General features: G+C 37.4%; 2 protein-coding genes across 2 annotated transcripts in view; one reads left to right on the top strand and one right to left on the bottom strand.

Moving 5' to 3' along the window:
* rnls (renalase, FAD-dependent amine oxidase) overlaps nt 1-21,015 on the top strand; it is a 119,830-nt gene extending 98,815 nt beyond the window's left edge. The window contains exons 7-8 of the mRNA XM_007251153.4: nt 17,257-17,338; nt 20,675-21,015. Coding sequence (XP_007251215.3) covers nt 17,257-17,338; nt 20,675-20,694 — 102 coding nt within the window. The 3' untranslated portion in view covers nt 20,695-21,015. The remainder of the gene's footprint in view (nt 1-17,256; nt 17,339-20,674) is intronic.
* Nucleotides 19,084-24,989, bottom strand: part of ptenb (phosphatase and tensin homolog B) — a 28,506-nt gene continuing 22,600 nt past the window's right edge. Inside the window, exons 7-9 of the mRNA XM_007251161.3 lie at nt 24,518-24,687; nt 23,818-24,036; nt 19,084-23,532 (exon numbers count right to left, since the gene is read on the bottom strand). Of these exons, the coding sequence (XP_007251223.2) occupies nt 23,347-23,532; nt 23,818-24,036; nt 24,518-24,687 (575 nt within the window). The 3' untranslated portion in view covers nt 19,084-23,346. The remainder of the gene's footprint in view (nt 23,533-23,817; nt 24,037-24,517; nt 24,688-24,989) is intronic.

Below are 24,989 nucleotides of genomic sequence, written 5' to 3'. Positions count from 1 at the left end.
TGCTACACAGTGTTAGCACATTTATAGCACAGATTAGCATGCTAGCTAACATGTTTACCACAAATATTAAAGTGAAGAACGTTTAAAAAGTTTAAATGTCTTTTATAAAACAAATATTTTTAAGATTATAATGAGCTAGGTAATTAGCTGAATTAGCTGAGTTGATAACTTAAGTGGACTTAGTTAACACTGGTTACTGCTTGTTTACCCACCATGGTGTACTAGCAGCTATACAGTACTAGTCAAAAGTTTGGACATACCTTTAATTCAGTGTTTTTTCATGATTTAAACATTTTCTGCATTGTAGATTAAATAAAACTGTATAAAATAAACAAAAATGCTTTAAAGTGAAATTTCACATTTCTGGGAACTGAAGGATTAAATTTGTGTGTTCATTTATAGTACCCGGTTCGATTATAGTAATAAATCTTGTAACAAAAAAATCTTGTATGAAATGTAAACTATAAACTGTTCCACATACACAAAATCTGTGTTATATTCATATTGACTCAATAAATAAACTTCGTACACTGACATCTACCATCATCTCACCCCCAGCTAAGACTGTATCGATCTGAATGGGATACATCCTGTGGCAAGTAAAGGGTTGTAGCATCGACAGCTCTGTATTATTAATGTTATCTGATGTGAACATAAATGAAATGACCTCCAAGCATGGCTCTGTCCTCTTCTAGGCAATATGTCACTCCGTATCAGACGAACGGCTATAATAGCTGGCAGATATTGCATAAGGGTGTGCTTTTCAGTTGCTTCTAAAAGGTCAAGAGTGTTTCTAAACAGCGCTGTGTGGAAGGGCTAGTAGCCCGTCACTGCTATTTAGGAATGATGAGAAAAGCAATGCCGTTTCCTGCGTGTCGCTGTCACGAACCCCCCTCGTGTTCCTCATGATCCTTTCTGACATCAAGTAGGCCCCCGTACGCACGCACGCACTCTACCATCGCGGCTTTTCACGCAGTATTTATTCACCTGCACAGCGTCTGCTGCAGCTGCCTCCCCACATCGCTTTCATGTGGGTCTCGTCCCGCGACCTGCAGTAACACTGGAGAGGCAGAGAGAACAAGAGGAGCACTGTTGGCCAATGTCTCACGAGCACACAAGTTCACAGCCCCGCTGCAGTGTGGGAAAGAAGAGCCAGATTCTTCCTCTTCACTGATACACGGCCAAAGCAAAGGAACAAAGTGAACAGAACAAGACCAAATGCATTGTGGATGTTTTCTGGCTCATGTCAGGGAGTGCTGAATCAGTCCATGCTCCGCCCTCGAATGCATATAGTCGCTGTCCTATGAAAAACACTTATGTCCATTACACTGTGCCAAATTTTCTTGATGAATGGACCAATAGAAATTCTTCAAAATTACATGAAATAAACTCTTTTTACACTGACTTCCATTAAAAAAATGTACAATGTTTTTTCTCTCTCCTGTAAAGTTGCTGTTTTGGAGATAAGTGTTTTTCATTGGACAGTGATGATTAACGTCTTTTTTTTTGTAGCAAATGTTGCTAAGCTGGACAAGGTTAACAGAACTTTTACTAATGTTGGAAAACCATCATACTAATCAGAAACAAGCTATGTCTGAAACTATCTTCTACATTGCTGTGTACAACCATGAAATTTTAAAAATACACCCATAATGTCTCCAACATTGACTGAAAGAATGTTTGTCCCAGTCCTCCATGCAGAGTTCTTTCAGTTGTGTGATGGTCGATGGTTTCATATAATCCCACAGCTTTTTAATAGGCTTTGATTTGGATATTGCAGAACTCCCCATTTCTTTCTTTTTTTTTGAGCCATTCCTTGGTGGTTTCACTGGAATGTTGAAGGTCATTGTCATGTTTCATAGTCCACCTCCCTTTTAACTTCAGTTTTTGAACAGATATTCTTACATTTTTCTTAAGCATTTAGATATATTTTCATACATAAGCTCATATATTTCTCAGTACTGTTCATGTTTGAATATGTTGAAAAAGACAAAGTTTCTTATTGGTTGTCCTAATGTTTGATTAATGATTGTAGTTGTTTTTAGAATATTCTGACATAGTTATTGGGAAGAGAATTTAACAAGATTGTAAACAAGGCCGGTGTTGATGTGTGATTATAACACATCAAAATGTTGACCAAGTTGTTGTAACTAATCAAAACCAGGCAAGTTAACACCATAGAATAGTACTACAATATAAACATGGCAAAAAACAGCCAGTCTATTTAGGCAATTGCAGCAATTCAGTGCTTTTTGATGCCAGAAATTTGCTTTTGAACTTTTGAAATGTCTAATACCTGTTATAATGAATAAAACAGCTACAAAAGTAATACAAGTATTTTATTTTTACTATGATTATTTTGAGTATGTAATGACTTGCAAAAATAAATGTTAAAAATGAAACTTATTAAAAAATGAAAATTCTTGGAACTAGTAAAAGTATTCCTTCCCTCCACTGAACCCTTATAACATACAGCTCTGGACAAAAATAAGAGACCACTTAAAAATAATGAGTTTCTTTGATTTTACCAAACTAAAACCTCTGTAAAACAATCAAGAGGAAGATGGATGATCACAAGCCATCAAACCAAGCTGAACTGCTTGTATTTTTGCACCAGGAATGGCATAAAGTTATCCAAAAGCAGTGTGTAAAACTAGTGGAGGAGAACATGCCAAGATGCATGAAAACTGTGATTAAAAACCAGGGTTATTCCTCCAAATATTGATTTTCGGAACTTTTTGAATATGAATTAGGTTTCTTTGCGTTATTTGAGGTCTGAAACTCTGCATCTTTTTGGAATTTGGGAGAAATCTTGTTTGTAGTTTATAGAATAAAACAACAATGTTCATTTTACTTAAACATATACTGATTTAGAAACTGAAGTGATCTCTCAATTTTTTCCCAGAGCTGTATATTTTCTTTTTTAAATTGAAGTTCCTATATTAAAAAGTGGCTTCAGAGCTACATCAGCTCTCCAACCTGGATAAAATTATTTTCATAATAATAACACACTTTGTGAATTATATTTACTGATTAGGTTGAATTTGAGTTGTTGTTAAAGCCTTTCCAGCACAGCAACAGTTGCTACAAAAGAGCTGTTCTGTTTGCGGAGCATGGTCACATCAGTTCTCTCACGATGGTCTTGTTCCATGTTCTCAGGTTCTCTAATCGTAGGGAAACAGGGTCTCTTCTTTGTGGTTTAATCAGTTTAACTGGTGAATCATGATTGGGATAAGCTGACCCGGCAAATCTGAGATTCACTTATCCTCACTAATCATTCAGTTCTTTTATTTGATATAAGGAACATTTTCATTCAAGCCCATTTCAGTCCAATAAAGTCTGAGGAGCGCCTGTCATCTCCCGTGTCTGTGCTGCGCGCGCGGCGGAGTTGAGCTTCGCTGATGAAAGCTGTAACAGTCTGTATGTAATATTAGACTTTGGTAGAGCCTGCGTTGGCTAAGCCGGCGCTCAGCGGGACAAAATGTCCTTACTCACACACGCGAGTCTGACAAAACGAGGAAGCGGCGCCTCTAATCTCGAATAATTCATTTGGCAAGACAAGGCATCACTTCGGCCTTACTCTCGGCCTGCGGGATTAGTGTCTGGGTGATTACCGTGCCGTAACTGTGTAAACAGAGAACAAAGCTAAGCTTTAAAATGCGCCCGGTTTTGTGGCAGAATGAAGATCCAACAAAATGTTTGGGCTTGGTTTTCAGTCTTTTCTCGGGCAACCCCTTTGTAGTGACATGGCGGGCTGCTCCTACCGTACACAGGTTCCTACATCCTTGACATCTTACAGGACTGAAGGTCCTTCCCCCTTTAGTTCTTGTTTAATTTCCACTTCCTGCTTTATTCCTGGCTTAATCCAAATGCAAGACATCTGTGCAGCTAGGAGAGGAGTGGGCGGAGTGTTTAGGGGCCACAGCAAGACAGAACGAAAGAATGAATGAGAGAAAGCACTTCAACAGCTTTACCAGATAGTCAGAAATCTATAGTGGTGGAGGACTAGTGCATGAGATTAGTGCATGTGGTAGGATGCCTGGTTACAGTTTGTGTTGTGGGGAGCAACTAGTAAGAATTACATCCCTGAGACTCTGTTTTGAAGTTGTGTCGATCCGTATTGTTATCAGTCCAATACTGGTGAAAAACACAGTGGATATCAGAAAATTATAATCTGATCCATTAGACTACACTCTCACAAATTCACAAAATCACAATAAAATTGATATGGATCTGTTAAGCAAAGTACATGTACAGACAACTGTATTCTTCACAATTTAGTTAAAAAGAGAAAAATATGGTGTTTGGTGTTTGTGTCACTAGATATTTAAAAAAGTGTATCATTCTGAGTTAGGTGAACATTTGTGGCCATATATACAGCTTTGGAAAAAAGTTCAGTTTCTCTGATTTTGCTATTTAAAGGTATATGTTTGAGTAAAATGAACATTGTTGTTGTTTTATTCTAAAAACTACAGACAGCATTTCTCCCAAATTCCAAATAAAAAAAATGTCATTTAGAGCATTTAACTGCAGAAAATGAGAAACAGCTAAAATAACAAAAAAGACACAGAGCTGTCAGACCTCAAATAATGCAAAGAAAAGAATTTCATATTTATAAAGTTTTAAGAGCTCAGAAATCTGTTTTTAATCACAATTTTCATGCATGTTGGCATGTTCTCCTTCCCCAGTCTTACACACTGCTTTTGGATAACTTTATGCCACTCCTGGTGCAAAAAGTCCAGCAGTTCAGCTTGGTTTGATGGCTTGTGATCATCCATCTTCCTCTTGATTATATTTATCAAAGAAACTCATCATTTTTAATTGGTCTCCCATTTTTTCCCAGAGCTGTACATTTAAATGAAGATCTTGGCTTTTGGCCAAATCTATTTGTGTCACCCAGTTTCATCTAGTTTTCACATTTACCATTAGTCCATAGGTAAATTTGTAGCTTATATGTTTTGATAAACTGTCTGGCCTCTATGTTTTAGGCCGCTGCATTTTCTTTCTCCTTCGAATTTCAAATTTATATTGTCTAGATACAAATCAATTTCACAATAACATTTAAAGTGAAATTAACTTAACTTAAATTAACTTACAATTTAGGCATAGCAACTACATTTTAAGTCTATTTAACTCAGGTTTTCAGTAAACATTACTTTGAGGCACCAAATAACGTCAAAGTATTTAAGTAAATTGAACTTATTCAGGTGTAAAGTGTAGTCTACTTTGTTGTAGGATCCACAACCAGAGAAGAGACACCACACATGTATCCCAACCTCTCTTAACTGGTCTGATCACTTTGGCTCCTGACCTCAAAACCAAGGCAAGTGAAGGATAATTTACTACAGTCGTTCCTTCTTTAGGCACAGAAGCCTGGGTGAATAGTTGTAGACTGTTTTGAATGAATGAAGCTCAATAGGTAGGTCAGAAGAGACCAACCAGGTTAAGTCATCTATGTTCCTGCAGAAACAGTTAAGGAGGATAATTCTGTGTGCTGCTATTTGAAACAAATCACCTCATATAGAAATACTGGTTATGCTACCATCACCATGTTCCTGTGACTCGTTTAATTACTTTTATGGCTGGGGCATACTATAGGATTTAGAAAATCTTACCAGATTTATGAGCTCTCGTCTGGATCAGCATAATCTTTTATGTGCATGAAAACATGGATATGGAAACTGTGACCCTCGTGACGTGGCTGCCCTTTTCTTTAGTATCTTTACATGTTCACAAAAAAAAAAGTATATGTAACAGTACGTCAATCACTTGGCCTTAGCTATGAAAATGTCACAGCAAAGTACATTGCTACACTAAAAGAATTCACTTCTGAGCAGAGACAGACAGGTTTGCCTTGTGCCTCACGCTAGAAAAGATGCTCGCAATTTTAGTCATAAAAGCTCTGGAGCTCAATCAGAAGGTTTAGAATTGACTTGTTGCTTTCATACTACCATATTACCTTATTATCTACATGATATTCACTTCTGATTCCCCTCCTGATCAGAACATCACGTAGTGCACACCAGGCTTTACTCTTCCAAACATACTTCTGGCCATTGTGGCCAAACAACTCATCTGGCTATAAAACTTTTTCTCCAGAAGGCTGTTTCTTTGTCCATGTGGTCATCTGCAAACTTTAGTCGAGCTTGAAAGTGTTGATTTTGGAGCAGCGGCTTCTTTCTTGGACGGCAGCCTCTGAGTCCGAGGCGATGTAAAACTCACTTGACTGTAGACAGAGACACTGGTGTACCAGCAGCTTCCTGTTCATGGCCGGCATGTGTGTTATTCAGACATGTATAAAATACTAGAGACCCAGACTTAAGTAAAAGTACAAATACTCTATCAAAAAAAAAGACTGGAGTAGAGTAGATATGATGATAAATATTGTTGGGTAAGTAGCACTTTTCTATCGTCTCCACAGTATTTATCGTCATTTAGTCACCAATTATTCATGCAAATATATAAAGTAGGCTACGATGAAATGTATTGGCGTGGTCACTTTGCATAAACTTGGTTTATATAAGTGATAATAAAGTAACCTTCGCAAAAAAAAGCTTCATATTGTGGTTTTGCGACATGACTCTGCTTTACGTTATTTGACGGACACGCACGGACACGCCGGTTTGCGACATGCTTTACGTTATTAAACTCATGAGAGCTGAAAAATGGAGACGCATTTTGTTTTTGAAAAAAAAATAGCTACTGCATCTACCTCATCTGATTTCATTTGATACATATATATATATTGCTGCACTAAAAGGTGGTAATTCTCATTTGTGAAAGTTTGGTTTAATGTCACTTTGAAATAAAGTTGGAAAAAAATAAAAAGCAATGATATTATTTTGTCATATTTTTCAAAGAATAGCTGAAAACATACTTAAATGTGGTATATCATGATATATATCGTTATCGTAATATAAAACATTCCATATCGTGATATATGATTTTTCCCATATCGCCCAGCACTAGAGTAGAGTAGAAGTTGAAGTGTTCTTCAAGCTTCAAGCTTCAAGTACAAGTACTCAAGTATTTTGTTCGAAAGCTGTCAAAGCCCAGACGATTATAGCATCTTCATCAAATCGGGTGACAGAGATGCAGAGCATCTACTGCTGTGGCTTTAGTGATCATGTTGGTTTGGAATGATTCCTTACATTTCTATCATTTTAATGAGCAGGTGGGATTCTAGGATCAGTATTTTTAGGGGTGTTGAGCCACAACGCCCTCGCTTAAAAAATATTTACTGCAAATGAATTTGAGAAGAGTTTCCAAGAGGGGTGAGTGTGTCATATCAGAAGAGATAGAATCATTTAGATTAAAATCAGTTACTTTTTTAAACATCTTTTCAGCAGATAAGGAGAACATTTTTTTTTTATATTTCTTAAAAAAAAATACCTCCTGAAGTTTCATTATCTGCTGTAATTTAAATAGTTGAAAACGGAAAGCTACTCAAAACTCAGTATGGATTTGCCAGGACATCTGCTCACACTGAGCAATAAAATACCATTTATTCTATACCATTTTCTTTTATCTTATTCTTATACATAAACCTCAATATGGCCCGTTATTTTGAAAAACAAACCCGATATCCATTACTGACTGACTGACTGACTGGTCACAAACGCACACAAGCACGTAAGCATACACACACACACACAACATCACGTCAGACAACAGCAGAATGAAGATCACTGTTTAGTTTAGTTGTACGTGTGCAGTGGAGAAAACATAGATCAACATTTGCGGTGCCTGAGCCCCTAAAAAAAGGACTGGGGACGCCTCTGGTAACAAGTAATGATCCAGCATAAAAAAAAAGTATTGGAGTAAAATATTTAAAGTTATAAAGTAAAAAAAAAAGGAGGAGAAAACAACAATACTCCAATAAAGTACAGGGACAGCATTTTACTACATAGGTACTGGCGTTAGGTACCAGGCTCACACTACTTCACCGTCAGAGTCTTTACACTACATAACTTACTGTCTTGTAATTAGGAATCTTTTAGCTGTTGTGGTTTGCACACTACATTACTGATCAGTGATCAGGGTCACAAATTGCAAGATCTTTCACCAGGAGGGACACATGAGGACATGGATAAAACAGGGAAACTCCATCCAGGTAGGGACTTGAACCCAAAACCCCAGTGCTGTGAGACAAACACACTAACCACCAAGTGACTGTCAGTAGTGCTGGGCAATAAGGGAAAAATCATATATCACGATATGGAACTTTTTATATCACGATAACAATATATATCACGATATACTACATTTTGAGTATGTTTTCATTTATTCTACGAAACATATGACAAAATAATATAATTGCTTACTTACTTATTATATTTGTTTATAAATAAATTAACAAACACGAAAATGAGGGTATTTAATCTGTAATTTCAGTTCGTTTTAGTTTTTTCTTTTAATTACAGTTGGTATTAGATTCAGTTAAGGAGAACGTTCACTTTCAGTTTTCGTTATTTCCTTCTTTTCGTTAACAATAATATTTGGTTACTTAGCTATATGGTGATTATCATGTCATAGCTTTATATAAAATAAAAATGGTATTAAAAAACAGATGACTACATCACAGACTATTTCCTGGAGCCCAGAGAAACAAAAGTATCCTGCTATTTAAAAGAATGAAAAATGAATAACAATAATAATATAGTTCTGCATACTAGAGTTTAGATTGTCTACCTGAACCCGGTACACAGGTACAAAAATAAATATTAGTTATATAAAAAAACGTAAAAGTAAATAAAATGTGTCTGGGCGACAAAACCAAACAAAGAAATGAACAAAAGCCAATAATAATTTAAGAGCCAATAAAGTTAATCTCAAAAGTTAATCTCAAAAGCAGTAACTTAACAGACAGAATATAAAGCTTTACCAGCGCTATGAGATGCAACACCTGTAAAACACAAAGAGCAGCGGCAGTGAGACTGTTCTAGTGAAATAATTAAAATTATAATTAAAATTATTATATGGGGTAATACCGTATACCTAAATATAATCTGACGATGTATGACGGTATGAAAAACTTCAATACTGCCCAACCCTAATTTGCATGAATAATTGATGAAATTGCTGTAGAAACGATAGGGACGATAGAAGGTAAGTAGCATGATATATATCGTCATATCGCACAGCACTAACTGTCAGTATTAATCAGTATGAGAACCACTGAATTCTCTACTCTAAATAGAATATATACAATATACAACACAATAGATTAAAAACATATTTTAGGAGGGGAAAAGTATCCTAAAAGCATCTTGTACTATAAAGCAAATTAATTGACTCGTATATGCTTTAATGCTGTAAAATGTGTTGATAAATGCGAGTTATTTTGAGAAAAGCTTTTGAGCATCATTCTGAGCGAGGAGTCTGTGAGTAAAGGGACGGAGGGTAATGTGCTCTTGTCGAGAGGTTAAAAGGCTGTGGACTCCTGAGGGAAGACTGTAGACTGTGCTGTGTGCGTCTGCCGTTCTCCAGTTCATCTTTCCCTTAAGATGAGAGAGGACGAGTTGAGGGGGGCTGCTGGGGTCACCTCTGAAGGGTCAGTGGGTTCAGGGCCTGGGGTGAATCATCAAAATGCCAGACCAGACAGAACATCTATCTCCCCCCAGCAAGGCTCCAGAGACCACAGGGACCATCACCCAGATCTACTGCTTTCAGAGCTTCAGAGGAATTCAGTCCCAGCTGCAGCACCAGCAGCTGCTGCCTCACAGAAACCTGGATCAGAGGACGTAGACCACCAGGGCCCGATTAATATATCATTCAGACAATAATTCACTCATACACTGTAAAACTCAAAGTGTGAAATTAACTCTTATTTAAAGAGTTCAGTTTAATTCCAGGATAACATATGGTCTCACTCACTATAGCATAAAAAAACGACCAAAAGACAAAAAGTTTATATTTTAGAGTTAACTTAAGACCATATGGGGTCATAAATGAACTCAGTGTAACCCTTATCAAATTTCTACTTAACAGATGAAACCACTTTTAAAAGTGTTAATTTAAAATAACTCTCTTTATTTTTCACAACTCAAGATTTTAGAAGTGTTTATTAATTTGGACTGGAAAAACCAACATATTGTTCTTCATAATCTTCTTCTTATTATTATTAATTTGGCTTGGAAAAAACTATTTATTGTTCTTTATAATTAAGTTGGCCCAGAAAAGCCAACTTGTTCTTTGTAATCTTATTATTATTAATCTTCGCTCAAAAAGGTAAATGCTTCTTTTCCTTTACAGCTCTTTCTTTCTACTTCTCTCTCTCTCTCTCTCTCTCTACTTGTCTCTATCTTTCTTTCTCTATTTCTCTTTTTCCAAGCCAATTTAAAGTTCGTTATGGAGTGTGCCATTTTGTATCGTACGCAATAATATTTCCAACATTTTTGAATATGGTGAATGATATTATATCCTGAAATATATCGTTAAATATCATATCACCCACCCCTAATTATGACATTAGCGTACTAGTTTTTTTGTTTTTTTATGCAAAAGAAAAATTGACACTGTTCTCGTTTCCCATTATATATCTACTAGAGACAGATTATATCTGTCCAGTATCATTTATTTTACTTCAATCCTGGATATATGAAGATATTTGGAGTGCATTATTAATATTGGGGATGTGCCATATCATAAATCATAGCATATGTAATAATTAATTTAAATATATTTATTTTGTTGCAGTAGTGTATTCTTGAAAAAAAAAAAAAGTTTAATTCAGTGTTATGTTACATCGCCAAGAGTATCGTTATCACAAAAATACCATGAAATATTGTGATATTATTTTAGGGCCATATCGCCCACCCTAAATTATATTTTTTCAAACTTTATTTAGAAGAAGAGAGAACAAAGAGTGGTTGATTGAGCAATGTTTAGTACAAAATACAACATACATTTTAACAGTGTTCATTTATTGAAAGGTTTAACCAAAAAAGTTTAAGTGTGAAAATACTTATTTAATATATTTCAGATGATTTTAAACATTCTCTAAGCCTTTTTTCAAAAGTTCGTAACTTACAAAACTCATAACTTACAAATTGATTACAGCACAGCTTTGAATATTGTCATAGTTACACAAAATTATTTTTATTTTTTATTTTTCATGTAAATCTAAGTGACCAGACAAGGACTTGGTGACTTGGTTTTTTTATGCTAAAGTTCATCAGATCAGATTTAGTTCATTAATGGGAAGCAATATAAGGTAATGGAGTGAATTATCTTATATGAAAGTGCTGGTCAGGTGACTCTTGTCATGAGGAACCTGGTTGTGTTTATTGCCTGGCAGCACGTATGTACACTCGTTAAGTTGTTGTAAGTGATGAAGAAGCTTTTCTTCATTAACGTTTTTTTCCCGGTATGTTCGCATGCTTTTCGTAATCAGTAAACAAGTCACAAGTCTTTGTGCATCATGTGGACGTCAGTAGAATGAACATGCACTGTTGTTACGATACATGTGACATGCCTGTAGCATCTGCTCTGTAAATGAGTCTAATCAGGGGGAGGTAAAGTCTAGATTGATGGATTTCAGACGTCAGTTTAGAGAATCGAAACTCGTCCCTTCACAGCGAGCAGGTGAGTGCAGTTAGTCAATAAAGCTGGAGAGCAGAGGCTGCTAATTTGACTGAAGCCCAAGTGTGCTACAGGCAGTAGTTTCAAAATGTACTGTTTACCCATTTGTTTATATGGTAAATAAAAGAAAACTAAGCTTCAATACGGAGGATTAGGAATTAACATTCATTTAATTCAAGCTGTTCATTCTACAGCAGCCTTGCCCCATTTAAACTGACTTTATTAGGTAATGATTCCGCCAGAACTATGTTCAACATTTGCTTAAAGAATATGCTGATATTTAATTGGATCAATTTCTACCTCTACTAAAATATTTTTGTAACAAAAACCCAAAGCATAATCCATCCCAATGCTTAACAGCTGGAAATGATTCTTCTATGAAGGTCATATTCGTGCAGGTGTTGCTGCACAGTAGAAAAGTGCACCATCACCCCAGAGTCTGCAAAATCTTACCGAAGGTTGGATCTTAGCTTTACCTCCACTGTTCCTGATACGCACCATGTTTTAATGTCAGTAAAAATTGAAGAAAAAATAAAGGCATTAATTAATAGAGCACTAAGCAGATGATTAGAAACTGTTGGAACCAGGTTTAAGAAGTTGAAGTATTTATAAAGCTATAAAACGTTTCCAAGCCACTGTAGTTATGAGGGAGTTTTTTTTTCAGCTTTTACATTTCACCCTTTCCATCATTTCACACATTGCTGCTAGCAGTTGTCTGACTTTTTAAGGATATAATTGTTTGCTGTCTTTTAAATTATATATTATAATCTCCATGTTGGTTTATGTCTAGTGACTTCAAAAAGAGATGCCAGAAACAAGAGCAAAGAGTGGAACCAGAAACACAAAACATTTAACCAATAAAAACACTGCTCCAACACTCCAGAGTATAAAATGTGGGTCTGAAATCCAAGAGTGCTGTAATTACCACTAAACACTAAAACACATCTGCTCACAAATGGCCACAGAACATGACATTGTCTGCCCTAGCCTTATATGTATCTTTTCATCTTTACTCATAGTCTTATAGTCTAAGGATTTGATTTATTATTATTATTATTTTTTTTTTATTATTATTTTTTTTTTTTTTACCAGTTTTAGCTTTACTTTGAGTCTTTAGTTTTGTACTGAAGCTATGAAGCTAATGTACTTAGGTAACATGTGATGGAAATGTGTAGTTATTAGTTAGCAGTGAGCTAGATTCTGTTTAGAATCTGACAACAGTCAGGTTTGAGTGTAGAGGCCTCATGGTGAACGCTTCAACCAAGTACAGCTCTGAAAAAAAATAAGAGACGACTTCAGTTTCTGTAACAGTTTTTCAGATTTTGCTATTTATAGGTATATGCTTGAGTAAAATGAACACTATTGTAGTGTATTCTTGAAATATTTTTTTAATTCAGTGTTTTATCATGTCGTTTTATTACCCACCCCTTGCATTAGTTCATTTGTGAATTCCTCTGTGAGCCCTAAAGCCTTAGAAAATACTTTGTAACCTTTTTTTTTTTCCAGATGAATAGATGATCAATGACTTTGCTGCTTCATGTTGTCAGACAGGTTCTATTTAAGTAATTTCTTGATTCTACAGGTCTGTCAGTAATCAGGCCTGATTGTGAAATTAAACTCAGTAGCATTTGTTCAGATCAGAAAATATTTCTCAACGAAAATTCTGATTAAACCTGATATATCCCACCATCTACGAAAAAAAAAAAAATAATATCATGAAATAATTCAGAGAATCTGGATAGTAAGGGACAAGGCTGACACTCAACATTAGATGCTGGTGCTTAACACTAGAATGGCATGGCTACCTTCATTGTTGAGGGCGAGAGAGACACAGACAGAGTGAGAGTTGGGTGGTGGTGGGTTAGTGGGTACTGGCTTCTCTGTCATGCATTTTCATAACAAAAGTTGATTGACAGCTCTCTAATGGTTGACAAGAAAGTAGAGGTGATGTCCTTGAGATCCTGAAATTTCAGTCGTCCTGTTTAAAAAACTCTGATTCTGTAGTGGAAATCACTGCATGAGCTCACAGTTTGCTATGCAGTCCACAAACGTAAGTTAAAGCTGTATCATGCTAAGAAGTAGCCATATGCTGTACACACCAGAGCAGTCTCTCTCTCTCTCTCTCTCTCTCTCTCTCTCTCTCTCTCTCTCTCTGAGTTGGGTTTTGTTGATGACTCTGCAGTCTTCTGGCTGCGGCCGGAGAAGAGCAAGACCCCCGACCCCTCCTCCTCCTCCTGCGCTCTAGAGCGATGTCGTGGTCTCATCAGGACTCCGAGACGTGAGCAGAGCTCCTATGCATTTCCTCTCCAAATATACACAGTGGGGATATATTGTGCATGCAGGAAGACTGCATGAAATAAATACAATTTATACGAGGCTGGCTGGCCGCTAGGGTTGCAACGGTATGAGATTTTCACGGTATGATAACCGTCTCGGAAAATACCGCGGTATCACGGTTATCACGGTATCACAGTTTGTTACATATATTATTAAACTGACCCTTAAAGAAATTACAACAAAGGTTTTTTGTTCAATTAACTATTTATTGTAGAAACTACACCATCAGGTGAAGGAAACCATGTTTTTCCACTACTCTTAAGGGCATTAAGAGTGTATATATATAAAAAAGTTGGTATATAACCAGATACTGCAGAAAGAGGGGATTTATTTCTGACATGATCCTCACAATAGAGATTTCTATTTTAAGGCTTTCATACCTTAAAACCTTCAACATATGAAAAACAGGCACGTCAGAATTTGAAAATAAACGCATGTAAATGAATGGCGTCTTTCACATCCAGTCCGGCCAGGACCTTTACACGGACACGTGAATCCATCGTAGCACGCACTTCACGCCTGTACCTGCGTGCCCAAATTTCGGATAACTCAGCGCTTTTGCGGGTGCTTACCGCATGGGTTGTGCACGACTACAAAGAGGTTTTATTTATGTTCAGATTAAAATTATAAACTGAACACATACTTTCCACTGCACAGCGGGGTGGTGTTTTCGAAGATGGGAGAACAGGTTTGATGTATTTCCTCCTTTAGCTGTGACTTTACGGCCACATTGATTACAAGCTTGTTGATTACAAGATTACAAGTCTGTTTTCAGGCTGTTTGAATGAGCGAAATATGATCAGAATTATGTTAATTAACACTAACACAGAAGCATAGAACTATTATTTAATTAAAATGATTTTTAAGAACAGCTAAACACAGTGCGGAGAAGTTCACGTGCGAGAGAGAGAGACACAGAGAGAGAGAGACAGAGAGAGAGAGAGATTTGCGTGTTCTGATGTGAGCTACTCACAGTTAAAGGTTCTCTTTTATCTCCTCGTGCTCATTTTAGTCCAATTCATAATTCTGCAGTTTCTCAGTGTTTTCTGTCGTATTTTGCGGCTAGCGCGAGCGCTTACAACTAACACCGCGGACCGCGAGGTGCTGCCGCGCTGCCGCTGTTGTGCCGAATCCGACTCCCTGCTCAATCCGACTCCCGCTTCGCGGACAGAATCAGCACAACACCTCCCGCTGTAGAACTGCGGGAGTGAAAACAGCGCTTATAAATAGGTTAGTTAAGTTTCACTTTCAGTTTTCGTTATTTGGTTCGTTTTCATTAACAATAATAATTGTTAATGAAGCTCTAGTCTAGCACTTTCTGCCGTTCTCACCGCTGTGTGCTGAGTAGCTGAAGCGGAGCAGAGTTGCGCATGCGCGGGTGAGTTTCACCGCTGGCTTGAGTTTTACCGGTAATAAGCAAACACACACGGTATGATAACCGTGCATTTTAATACCACGGTATACCGTGAAACCGGTTACCGCTGCAACCCTACTGGCCGCACACATCAAACAAAGAGGCGGTTGTTCTGAGGTGGACAGAGTGAAGTTCTCTTCATCCTGTAAAACTCTGCTACCGCTCAGACTCTCGGAAAACCTTTCACATGAGGAAAAATGGAGGCAGGACTAGAGAACATGCCTGAGCTCTATAATTCATTTCAGTCTGTATTAAGTTTGTTAGATTAATGGTTCTCCAAGTACCACCAATGACCACACTTAAACACATCTGCTCACAAATGGCCACAAAACATGACATTGTCTGCCCTAGCCTTATATGTACCTTTTCATCTTTACTCATAGTCTTAAAGTCTAAGGATTTGATTATTTATTACCAGTTTTAGCTTTACTTTGAGTCTTTAGTTTTGTACTGAAGCTATGAGGCTAATGTACTTAGCTAACATGTGATGGAAATGTGTAGCCGTTAGTTAGCAGTGTGCAAGGATCTATTTAAGATCTGACAACAGTCAGGTTTGAGTGTAGAGGCCTCATGGTGAACGCTTCAACCAAGTACAGCTCTGAAAAAATGAAGAGACCACTTCAGCTTCTGTATCAGTTTCTCTGATTGTTGCTATTGCTATTTATAGGTATATGTTTAGGTAAAATCAACATTGTTGTTTTATTCTATAAACTACGGATATTTCTTCCAAATTCCAAAATATAAATATTGTCATTTAGAGCATTTATTTGCAAAAAAAAAAGAGAAATGACTGAAATAACAAAAAAGATACAGAGCTTTCAGACCTCAAATAATGCAAAGAAAATGCGTCTTACACACTGCTTTTGGATAACTTTATACCTTTACTCCTGGTGCAAAAACAAGCAGTTCAGCTTGGTTTGATGACTTGTGATCATCCATCTTCTTCTTGATTATAATTTCAATTATCAAAAAAACTCATCATTTTTAAGTGGTCTCTTATTTATTTTTCCAGAGCTGTTTTGCCAATTGTTATTAACCTGTTGTGTGAAGCTTACCCGCTTTTGCAGTCTGTAAGTTAGTATGGTAAACTCTTTGATTGGTTACAGATAATACGGCCTAAAAAACCTTTTGTAGAACTCAAGTATGAGTATTAACTCAAGCTGTTTACTCAAATAAAACTGTAAAAAGACAAGTTTCAAAACTATGTCAAGTATAAAAGTAAAAGTAATAGAAAGAAAAATATAATTAAGGACAAAACTTAGAAAATAACATTAATGTTATGTTATATAAACATTTGGGATGCACTACACACTAGGATACATTTAAACTAATATAGAGTCAGAATCAACCACAATCAAATTCACTCTATAAGGATGGAGACATTTATCTGGGTAGAGTTTTTTTTTTATCAATGAGAAGCTGAAATGAAATAGGAGTAAATGTAAAGAATTGAAAGTACAAATGAAAATGTAATGTAAAAATATTTACTCCACTTCTACTTAGGTAAGGTAACAAAGTATTTAACTTAGTTACTCAGCCTCTGGAGCACAGCTTATATTATCTTTCTCCCTCTTATCCTCAAACAATCAGCCTCCAGCACACCTTCCTGAATAATCAATAATCATGAGCGCAGATAAAGCACACCTATCTGAAGTGCAGACGGTGAGAAGTTCTGCAAGACGTTCAAGAGGGTGAAAAATTATTCAAGAATTGAAAGCCTGAGAACTGCGGAGTGGCATTCTTACTTCAATCCGAATAGTGATTGCGATGAAAACATGGCTGGAGCTGCTTTAAAAAGCTCTTAAAAGCAGGTGTGTGGTGAATATTTAAAGCAGGAGAGTTTCAGGCTTTCAGTGCATTCAAACATCAGCCTTCCGATGCTTTCCTAACATCTTCCCCTCCCCTCCGTTCCTCTCTCACAGGATGCACCACTGGAGCCTGAGACTGAAAGCCGACTTGGAGTGTCCTTTAGACTCTCAGACTCACAGCAGCGTCCAGCAGAGGGTGAGTGAACTTCTAGCCAAAGAGCAGCTTATTTACAAGTGGCTGTAAATATTTCTCATTTGAGTCCCGATAATGTAAATTGTGCACAAGAGAGGTTTTCAGAGATGTCAACTGAGAATGAGCTCAGGGTCACTTTCAAACAGCGAGATTTTGGCATGAACTGTAAATATCCCAGGCTGAATCAGAGTCTTAACCATAGGTAATGTTAGTTTTACAGTAAATGCTGATGTTAAAACTGTCACACTATTTCCAAAAGTATCCAGACACTCCTTTTACTATGGTGCACACACTGCTGATGTGGACATTCAACTGCACATTCACACAAGTAGCTTTTTCTGAATAATCTTTTATAAAAAACATTGTTAACTGAATGGGATGCTCTGGAGAAACCACATATAGGCCCAAATTCAAGTTCAACCAATGCTAAGTATCAGCTAGAGTGGTATAAACCATTAACACTAGGCAACAAAAAGGGGTCTCAAAACCTGAAGGCAGTAATTCCAATAAGTTGGTTTAGGTTCTAGAGAAGATCAGAAGATGGAGTTGGAGGATATGTAAAAATGAAATGTTACTAGAAAGAAAGATAAAGGTTAACAGGAACTATAAATTATATGAAACTTAGACTGATATGGGTTACACTTGTAATGCAACTTGTATGCCAAACCTCTCTGCATATAGTTGTAGAGGTTCCTAAAGGTGACCCGTGATAATCCATCCGATGTATCTTGAACATTCTCACACCATTCTTGCAGATTTTGAAGTAAATGTTTTCATAGCAAAATTCTATATTTTCGATGCAGATGCCCATAGCATAACATCTGTCTTCAAGGCAAGCTTGAGATGGCATAATACGGAATTGCACCCCACCCCACATGAATATGTAATCTGTGATGAACTGTTGATCTTAGTGTGAACTCTACCCATATATAGATATTGTTTTAAAAACTAAGATTTCCCTCCTTCCAATTTTGGAAATATTTCTGTCCATGCAGAGACGTAATGCTTGGATAAGCATGTTAGCTCTGTATAGGGTGACGAACCCTCATGAAGATGGGCATCAATACACTACGAACAAGAAAAAAAATATAGGTTTAATTCTAAATTGCACACTATTCCCGAAGTAGTTCACTATGCACATGTTGAAATCTGAAGTCTAGTCAGTGCTGACTGAGTCTAGATGCTGTTTTATGGATTATGGTATGCTCACTATATAGGGTATAAGGAGGTATTTGTTATGTCAGAGCTTTCAAGCTGTTTTTTTTTTCATCACAATGACAACACTGGAAAACTGTTTTCTACAAATCTCCAACTTTGAAAACATTTTCAAAAAGCTCCAAACAGCATTGCATTCAAATGAGCTAGATACCTTTTTGAAGACACTAAATCCAACCCACCTGAACCAGCTTACTGGAATTACTACCTTTAAAAGTTCAGGACCTCCTTGTTGCCCAATGTTAGTGTAACTGTACCCCTCTAGCCAATGCTTAGCATTGGTGGACTGGAATTCGGGCCTATATATGATTTCTCCAGAGCATGTTTTCTACACAAGATTATGCAGTAAAAGCTACTTGTGTGAATATGCAGCACAAGTATTAGATGAACAGACCAAGAGTCTTTAAACCCTCACAAATACAATACCTCTTCTGGAGTTCTACTCCAGTGATGTTATGGTCAATTGATGGAGGTCACATCAAATGCCAAGGTAACATCAGTCTTGGGCATTCCACCAATCAAGCTCCAGCAGATGACAAGAATGAGACTTTATTGGATTTATGTGGAGTTTATAACACTAAGATAAAGGGCAGTTTACACATACAATTACAAACAAACATGTGATTTGTATGAGCATCATAACCTGTACAATATTTCATACATCGTTGGTTGTGTATTCTCAGTGCATAGCATTACACACAGAGCAACTGTTGCACATCACAAAATTATCTGAACAGGCAGAAATGGAATAAGGCTGTTTTTTCCCTCTCTTCTTCTGAATGACTGAAAATATACTGGAGTTTACCATAGTCTGCCAAACTAAAACCAGAGGAAAAATGTGAAGGGGAAAATGTATTAAAAAAAAAAAAAAAAAAAAAAAAAAGAAAACGCTGAGAGACTGTGGGCCCTCTGCAGTGGGTAAAGCCCAGAATGATTTTAGTGCACAGTACCACCCCGTCCATCCACATGCATGACAAATGTTCTAAAACACTTTTAAAAACAAGCACTTTTTCGTTCTTTTCTTTCGTTTAACAGTAAAGAAGAGGCACTTTGTGGCAACCACAGGCATCATAGCATATTGCACAAATCTGCTAAAAACTAGTGACATGAAACTTACACACTGGCACCTTTAAGAGCTTTTCTTTTAAATCATTAAAGCTAAAAGTTTTTTTTTTTTATGCTGCCTGTGAGCTCCACACAAGTTTTTAACCCGTGCCACACAACGGATGCCTACGCTTTCAGGTGTCTACTACACCAGCTGCATTCAGATTTCATGTGTTTGTGTTCATAAGTAAGGTACTGTGGCTAAATTGTCTAAAGATGTGAGGTGGGGACAGAGGGGGAGGGGTTGGCCTGTGACCTATTGTAAGCTCATTAACAGTGACGCCTTTAAACTGATTCATACATACATGAAGTAGTTCATACTGTGAAACATCCTGATGTTGTAGTAGTAGTACAGCATATGACTGACAGGTGAGAGCGAGTGAGACGAGAATACCTGCAGAGGGACTTAAAACTAGAATGTGCATGAATGAATACTGCCAAAAATAATTACTTTATTCTTCTTCCTTTATTCCCCTTATTTTGTGTTTCATTAAAAACCTCCATGATTGATGGATACACACTCAGGGATAAAATCTAGCACAGGATATACCAAGTCACTTCGTTCCTCATCCATATTCATTCCATTGCTTTCATGACTTTTAGTGAGGGGCACTAATGAGAAGAGATGAAAAACAAAAGGGGGAGGGGAAAAAAAAACAAATAAATAAAAATACTGTGGACTGCTGACTGAAACCCTGCAAAAACCTGTAACAGTGCAAAAGTCTAGTACAATATGTTGCTCTATTATAGTAGCTTTAAATAAGTACTATTAAGTCAGTGCTTGGGCAGAATGGTAGAATTCAAAGCAAGAGCAAAGTAAGCATTGTCAACTTCAAGTAAGGCAAAGAATACCTCCCATAGGGCACCGCCTCCTCTAAAGGGGAGAAAAAATAAAAAACATACTGAGTTTAATTTTGGCAGGTTTTCAGTAAAATGTGTAAAATGTAAACAGAATAAAACAAACAAGACAAAAAAAATCCTTGATTCTGAAGGATGTATTTTCTGTTTTCTCTATTCCAGGGTTGACGGGTGTACGGTAGCGTTACAGAAGGCAGCGGGTCCTCTTCAAACGTCCAGAAACGCGTGCGTGTTCTTTCTAGAGGAAGGCGTGAGATGTACAGCATGTGTAGTGCTGGTTCGGAGCGGTGGAAGAGTGAAGCCGCGATGTCGACAGCAGAAGAAAGGCAGCTTACTCTCTACCCTCTGTGAAGATTCTTGCCCAAGAGACTGAGAAAGGTCATGGTGGTATTTTTTTTTCTTTTTTCCTTTTTTGGTCTGACCTGTAAGATTCAAGCCAGGTGGTAAACGGAAAAAAAAGAAAGAAAAAATAAACAGGGGGAAAAAAAAAAAAAAAAAAAGAATTTGGCATGCTGAAAGAAAATTATACATATTTTAAATATTCTCATATATAGGGCTTTAATATGTCTGAAGCAAGCACAAGACATTGTGAAAAACCTGTAGCTGCACTTTCCTCATTCCAAAAGGAACGAAGCCTGTTCATGAACTTGGAGGGAGGGGGGAGGGATAGGATAGTTTAAAAAAAAAAAAAAAAAAAAAAACTTTTTAAACAGAATGTATATGAAACCACCCAGATCAGGGACACCAAAATACAGAAGACTGCCAAACAGGCAAATAGTGTGGCTGCACACATTCATATGACAGGTCTAGATTCTTGGCTCTGTTGTGTTTTCGCTGCAGGATTGGCAGTTTGTAAGCACCACTGTTGCTGAATAAACACGTGGTCCAGATTTCAGTAGACCACACAATAAGGCTACAAACAGGTGTAGGAGCCAAAGATCTGACATGTGCACGCACAAGCATACAGGTGAAAGAGACAGATGTGGATGTTCTGCATAATATGGCATCTGATCTTGCATTTACTGTTTTTAGGGGCATGCTGTTAAACCCAGTCTGACTTCTGCTGAAAGCTGTGTGTGGAAGGTCACTCTCCACATGGTCAGGTAGGCCACATCCTTCAAAACAAACACTTGGATCCATTTTACACCTGGTCACTTCATGTGACTAGTATCCAGACTGTATCTTGAGCTGTAACTTTCACCACATGCATTTACACTTACTAAATAGTAGTGAATAAGACTAAAGTACGACTGGAATAAGGACGGAATAAGTAAATCTGCTTGTTTTGTGGTCACCAGTTCAGGACAGCACAGGAAGGAGACCTAATAAAGACAGTTGCTGTCTCAAAATGAGACATTTTACATTAAATTATAAAACTCAGACATGAACAAAAAGTCCAGTAATATGCTGCAAGAGGAGGTGTTTCAGATGCAAGAATGCATCTTGGAGAGATGGCTAAATTTACATAAATGCTACAATGTGGTTCGGATGTGTCTCAGACCACCTCCTAAAGTCGTTTGAGTGTCTGAATAGGGTTGAGCTACTAACGACATATATAAAACAGATACAGTCCTAATACTCAAAACATACAAAGTCACCAGGTGTTAACAGGGTCATGGACGCCCCATAAAAACAAGCTGTTGGATTTTAACCAGCACATGAACTGACTGAGCTATGCTAGATTTCTGTAAAACCTGACAGACATACTGAATGGTGTTCTCTTGCATGTGCATGACAAACTCTTGATCAAACTTCCATAAAAGAGTAAATGCTGTGTTAAATACAGTGCCAGCTTTCAGGGAGAAACGTTGTAAAACATTATATCACCAACAGCTTTTCTCTAGCAAGTGACACCATAACCTGGAAAAACAATGACAACGTGGGCTGCCGTCTGGAAAAATCACCAACTGGATATTAATAATTCTTAAATGACACCAGAATCCTTTTGTGAAGAGTACAACCAAAAAGAACCAATAATTATAAAATTGTACAACCATAACATGAATACCCCACAAATCATCAATAGCATGCAAACCTTCGCAAACTATAGTGTTAAATTATTGCGACACTGGATTCCCTGCTGTAGTAGAAATATTCATTACTTTAACATTAAAAACAAAACAAGGGAGTCTGCTTTTTCATTAAACAGGAACATAGCTTAAAACATTGTGTAGCCTAATATGAAGATGGGCATTATTATTACCATATTCTAAGAGCAGCAATGAAGCCATCAAACTAAACTGCAAAAACACCTGCACTGGGCATACTCGATTTAAGGAGGAGCTAGCCTGTAACAACACAAGAATCTTTTTTTTCACAGCTGTTAAAGACAGGAGGCATGATGCACTAGTGGAGGGCACAAACCATTAGGCACACATGCGTGTGCGCACACACTCAAGCACTGGCCTTGGTATCAACTGAAGACAGACGGACATAGCAGCGCATTTTTAACAGACGTTTCTCATACCTGACCTCCCACAACTCACTGATTGGACTTCCTTTTTGTTTGATGATGACACAAAAAGGCATTTGAACAGCCACTGAAATTAACTTTCTTCCTTCCATCCATCCATCCATCCATCCACACTCAATGTAAATGAAAACATTGGTGGCGCGATGATTTAGAGAAAAGAAAAGGGGAAAAAAAAAAAAAAAAAAGAAAGGAGAAGGGGGGCATCATACATGATAGAATGTCCCACTTTTGCACTACTTTTTTCATTCTGAGAGGGGAAGGGGAGGGAAAAGTACTTGCTTTCAGTTCATATTCAAGTTTTCTCCTTTTTACAACTCTGGTTTACATATGTTGCTTTTTTTCTTCCCAGGGGAGGAAAAAATTAAACTTTCGTTATCTGTGAGTGTTGATCATCCTCAAACGGTTCATTTTCTGGGTCCGAGTCTGTTGTGTCGGAATATCGATAATGGTCCGGTTCATTGTCACTAACGTCCGGAGTTACAGATGTGGAAGGGCTGGCCTCTGAATTGGAAGTCTCCTCCAAAGTTTTTGTGAAGTACAGCTTCACCTGTGAAAGAACAAAAAACATAAATTAAAATCTCAGCATCTCCAAGCTTTAAATCAACTTCCCACAATCACTGCTGGCCTACTTATCAGAATACAAACAAGAATGCTGTTGTTTTTGATGTATTTCAACATAATTGTGTGTCTGTGGTTACACACATCACTTAAATGAGCCTAATTAGTCTAGACTTATAATCTCCAGCTAGTGGATACCACTGTTTTCAAGTGGGACAAAAGGTGGTGTTAAGAAGCTTATATTGTCTATATAAAGCAGCAGCTCTGGACCCACCTTGAAGTTTGGGGAAAATAATCTGTTGGCTTTGTCTTTGTTGGCCTTGTCCAGGTCATGCTTGGTTAAAGTCAGGATCAGGTAATCCTTGTCATTCTCCCCCTTCTCTAAACTCTGGATTTCATCCAGCTCCTTCGGCAGATCCCCGTTTTCTACCTTCTCCAGCTTCTCTGGTCCAGGGATGAAAAAGGTATTCACCCAGAAGTGAAACATCTTATCCTGGTTAAAAGACGAAACAAGGTATATAAATTGCATACTTATATTACAATGCCATTAACTATTACTATGGCTAAAACAAAGAATTAAACTGACAAGCCATGAGAAAGCAATATGTAAACTGAAAAAGGTATAAATTGTACGGTGTTATTTTGTGAGTGAGGTTTTTGTGCAGGCATTAAAAATTTCTCAATCCAGAGTGTGTACCGGAATACATCATACGCATTGCCACCCACAGTGTACAGCACCGTGGGTAGTAATGAGAGTTAATAGCGGTGTAACCCTACGCTAGAGAAATCACAATCAACAGGAACAGAATTTTAGCCAGAGCCGCTTGTTTGTACAAGCATTCAATACATAAGGCCCATCCCACACACACATTTTCACATGGTCAGGGCAGCACTTTACCATGGGATATTATACTAGTGTCAGTTTAAACTCAGTTTCAAACTAACCCTAAATAGAAGTAGCTGTATACACGTACCTTCTTAAGCATCTTATTTTGTCTGTTGAAGAACTCGACTTTGATGTCGCCGCACACAGGCAGCGGCTGGGGAAACTCAAAGTGCATGCACTTGTTGTCCTCACGTCGTGTGTTCCCCGGGTTTGACGTGTGGATTTTTACCTTCAGTTGGTACACCACAAAGTGAGGATCTGCAAAGCACAGTGTGTTCAAACAAACCATTACTCTCTTTCACCACAGAGCACCTCACACCCCCACATCATGAAACACTCAGCTGTATTCACAAAATACAAGCGATTCCTTTATACTTCAATAAAGACATTTACAGGCATATGCCAACTGTGCACAACTGAGCCAAATCATACCTAATATTTGAGAAATCAACTGGAGCATCCAGGACTATATATACTTATATACTATATATACTTTTTAAAACATTTTAACAGATTCACCACAGCACCAACAATTTTATAAAGCTGGTTAATTTTCCCCC

This window comes from Astyanax mexicanus, chromosome 15 (assembly GCF_023375975.1).
Source record: "Astyanax mexicanus isolate ESR-SI-001 chromosome 15, AstMex3_surface, whole genome shotgun sequence".
Classification (NCBI taxonomy): Eukaryota; Metazoa; Chordata; class Actinopteri; order Characiformes; family Acestrorhamphidae; genus Astyanax; species Astyanax mexicanus.
Note: the sequence above shows the minus strand (reverse complement) of the source record. Positions and strands in the feature narration are given on the sequence as shown.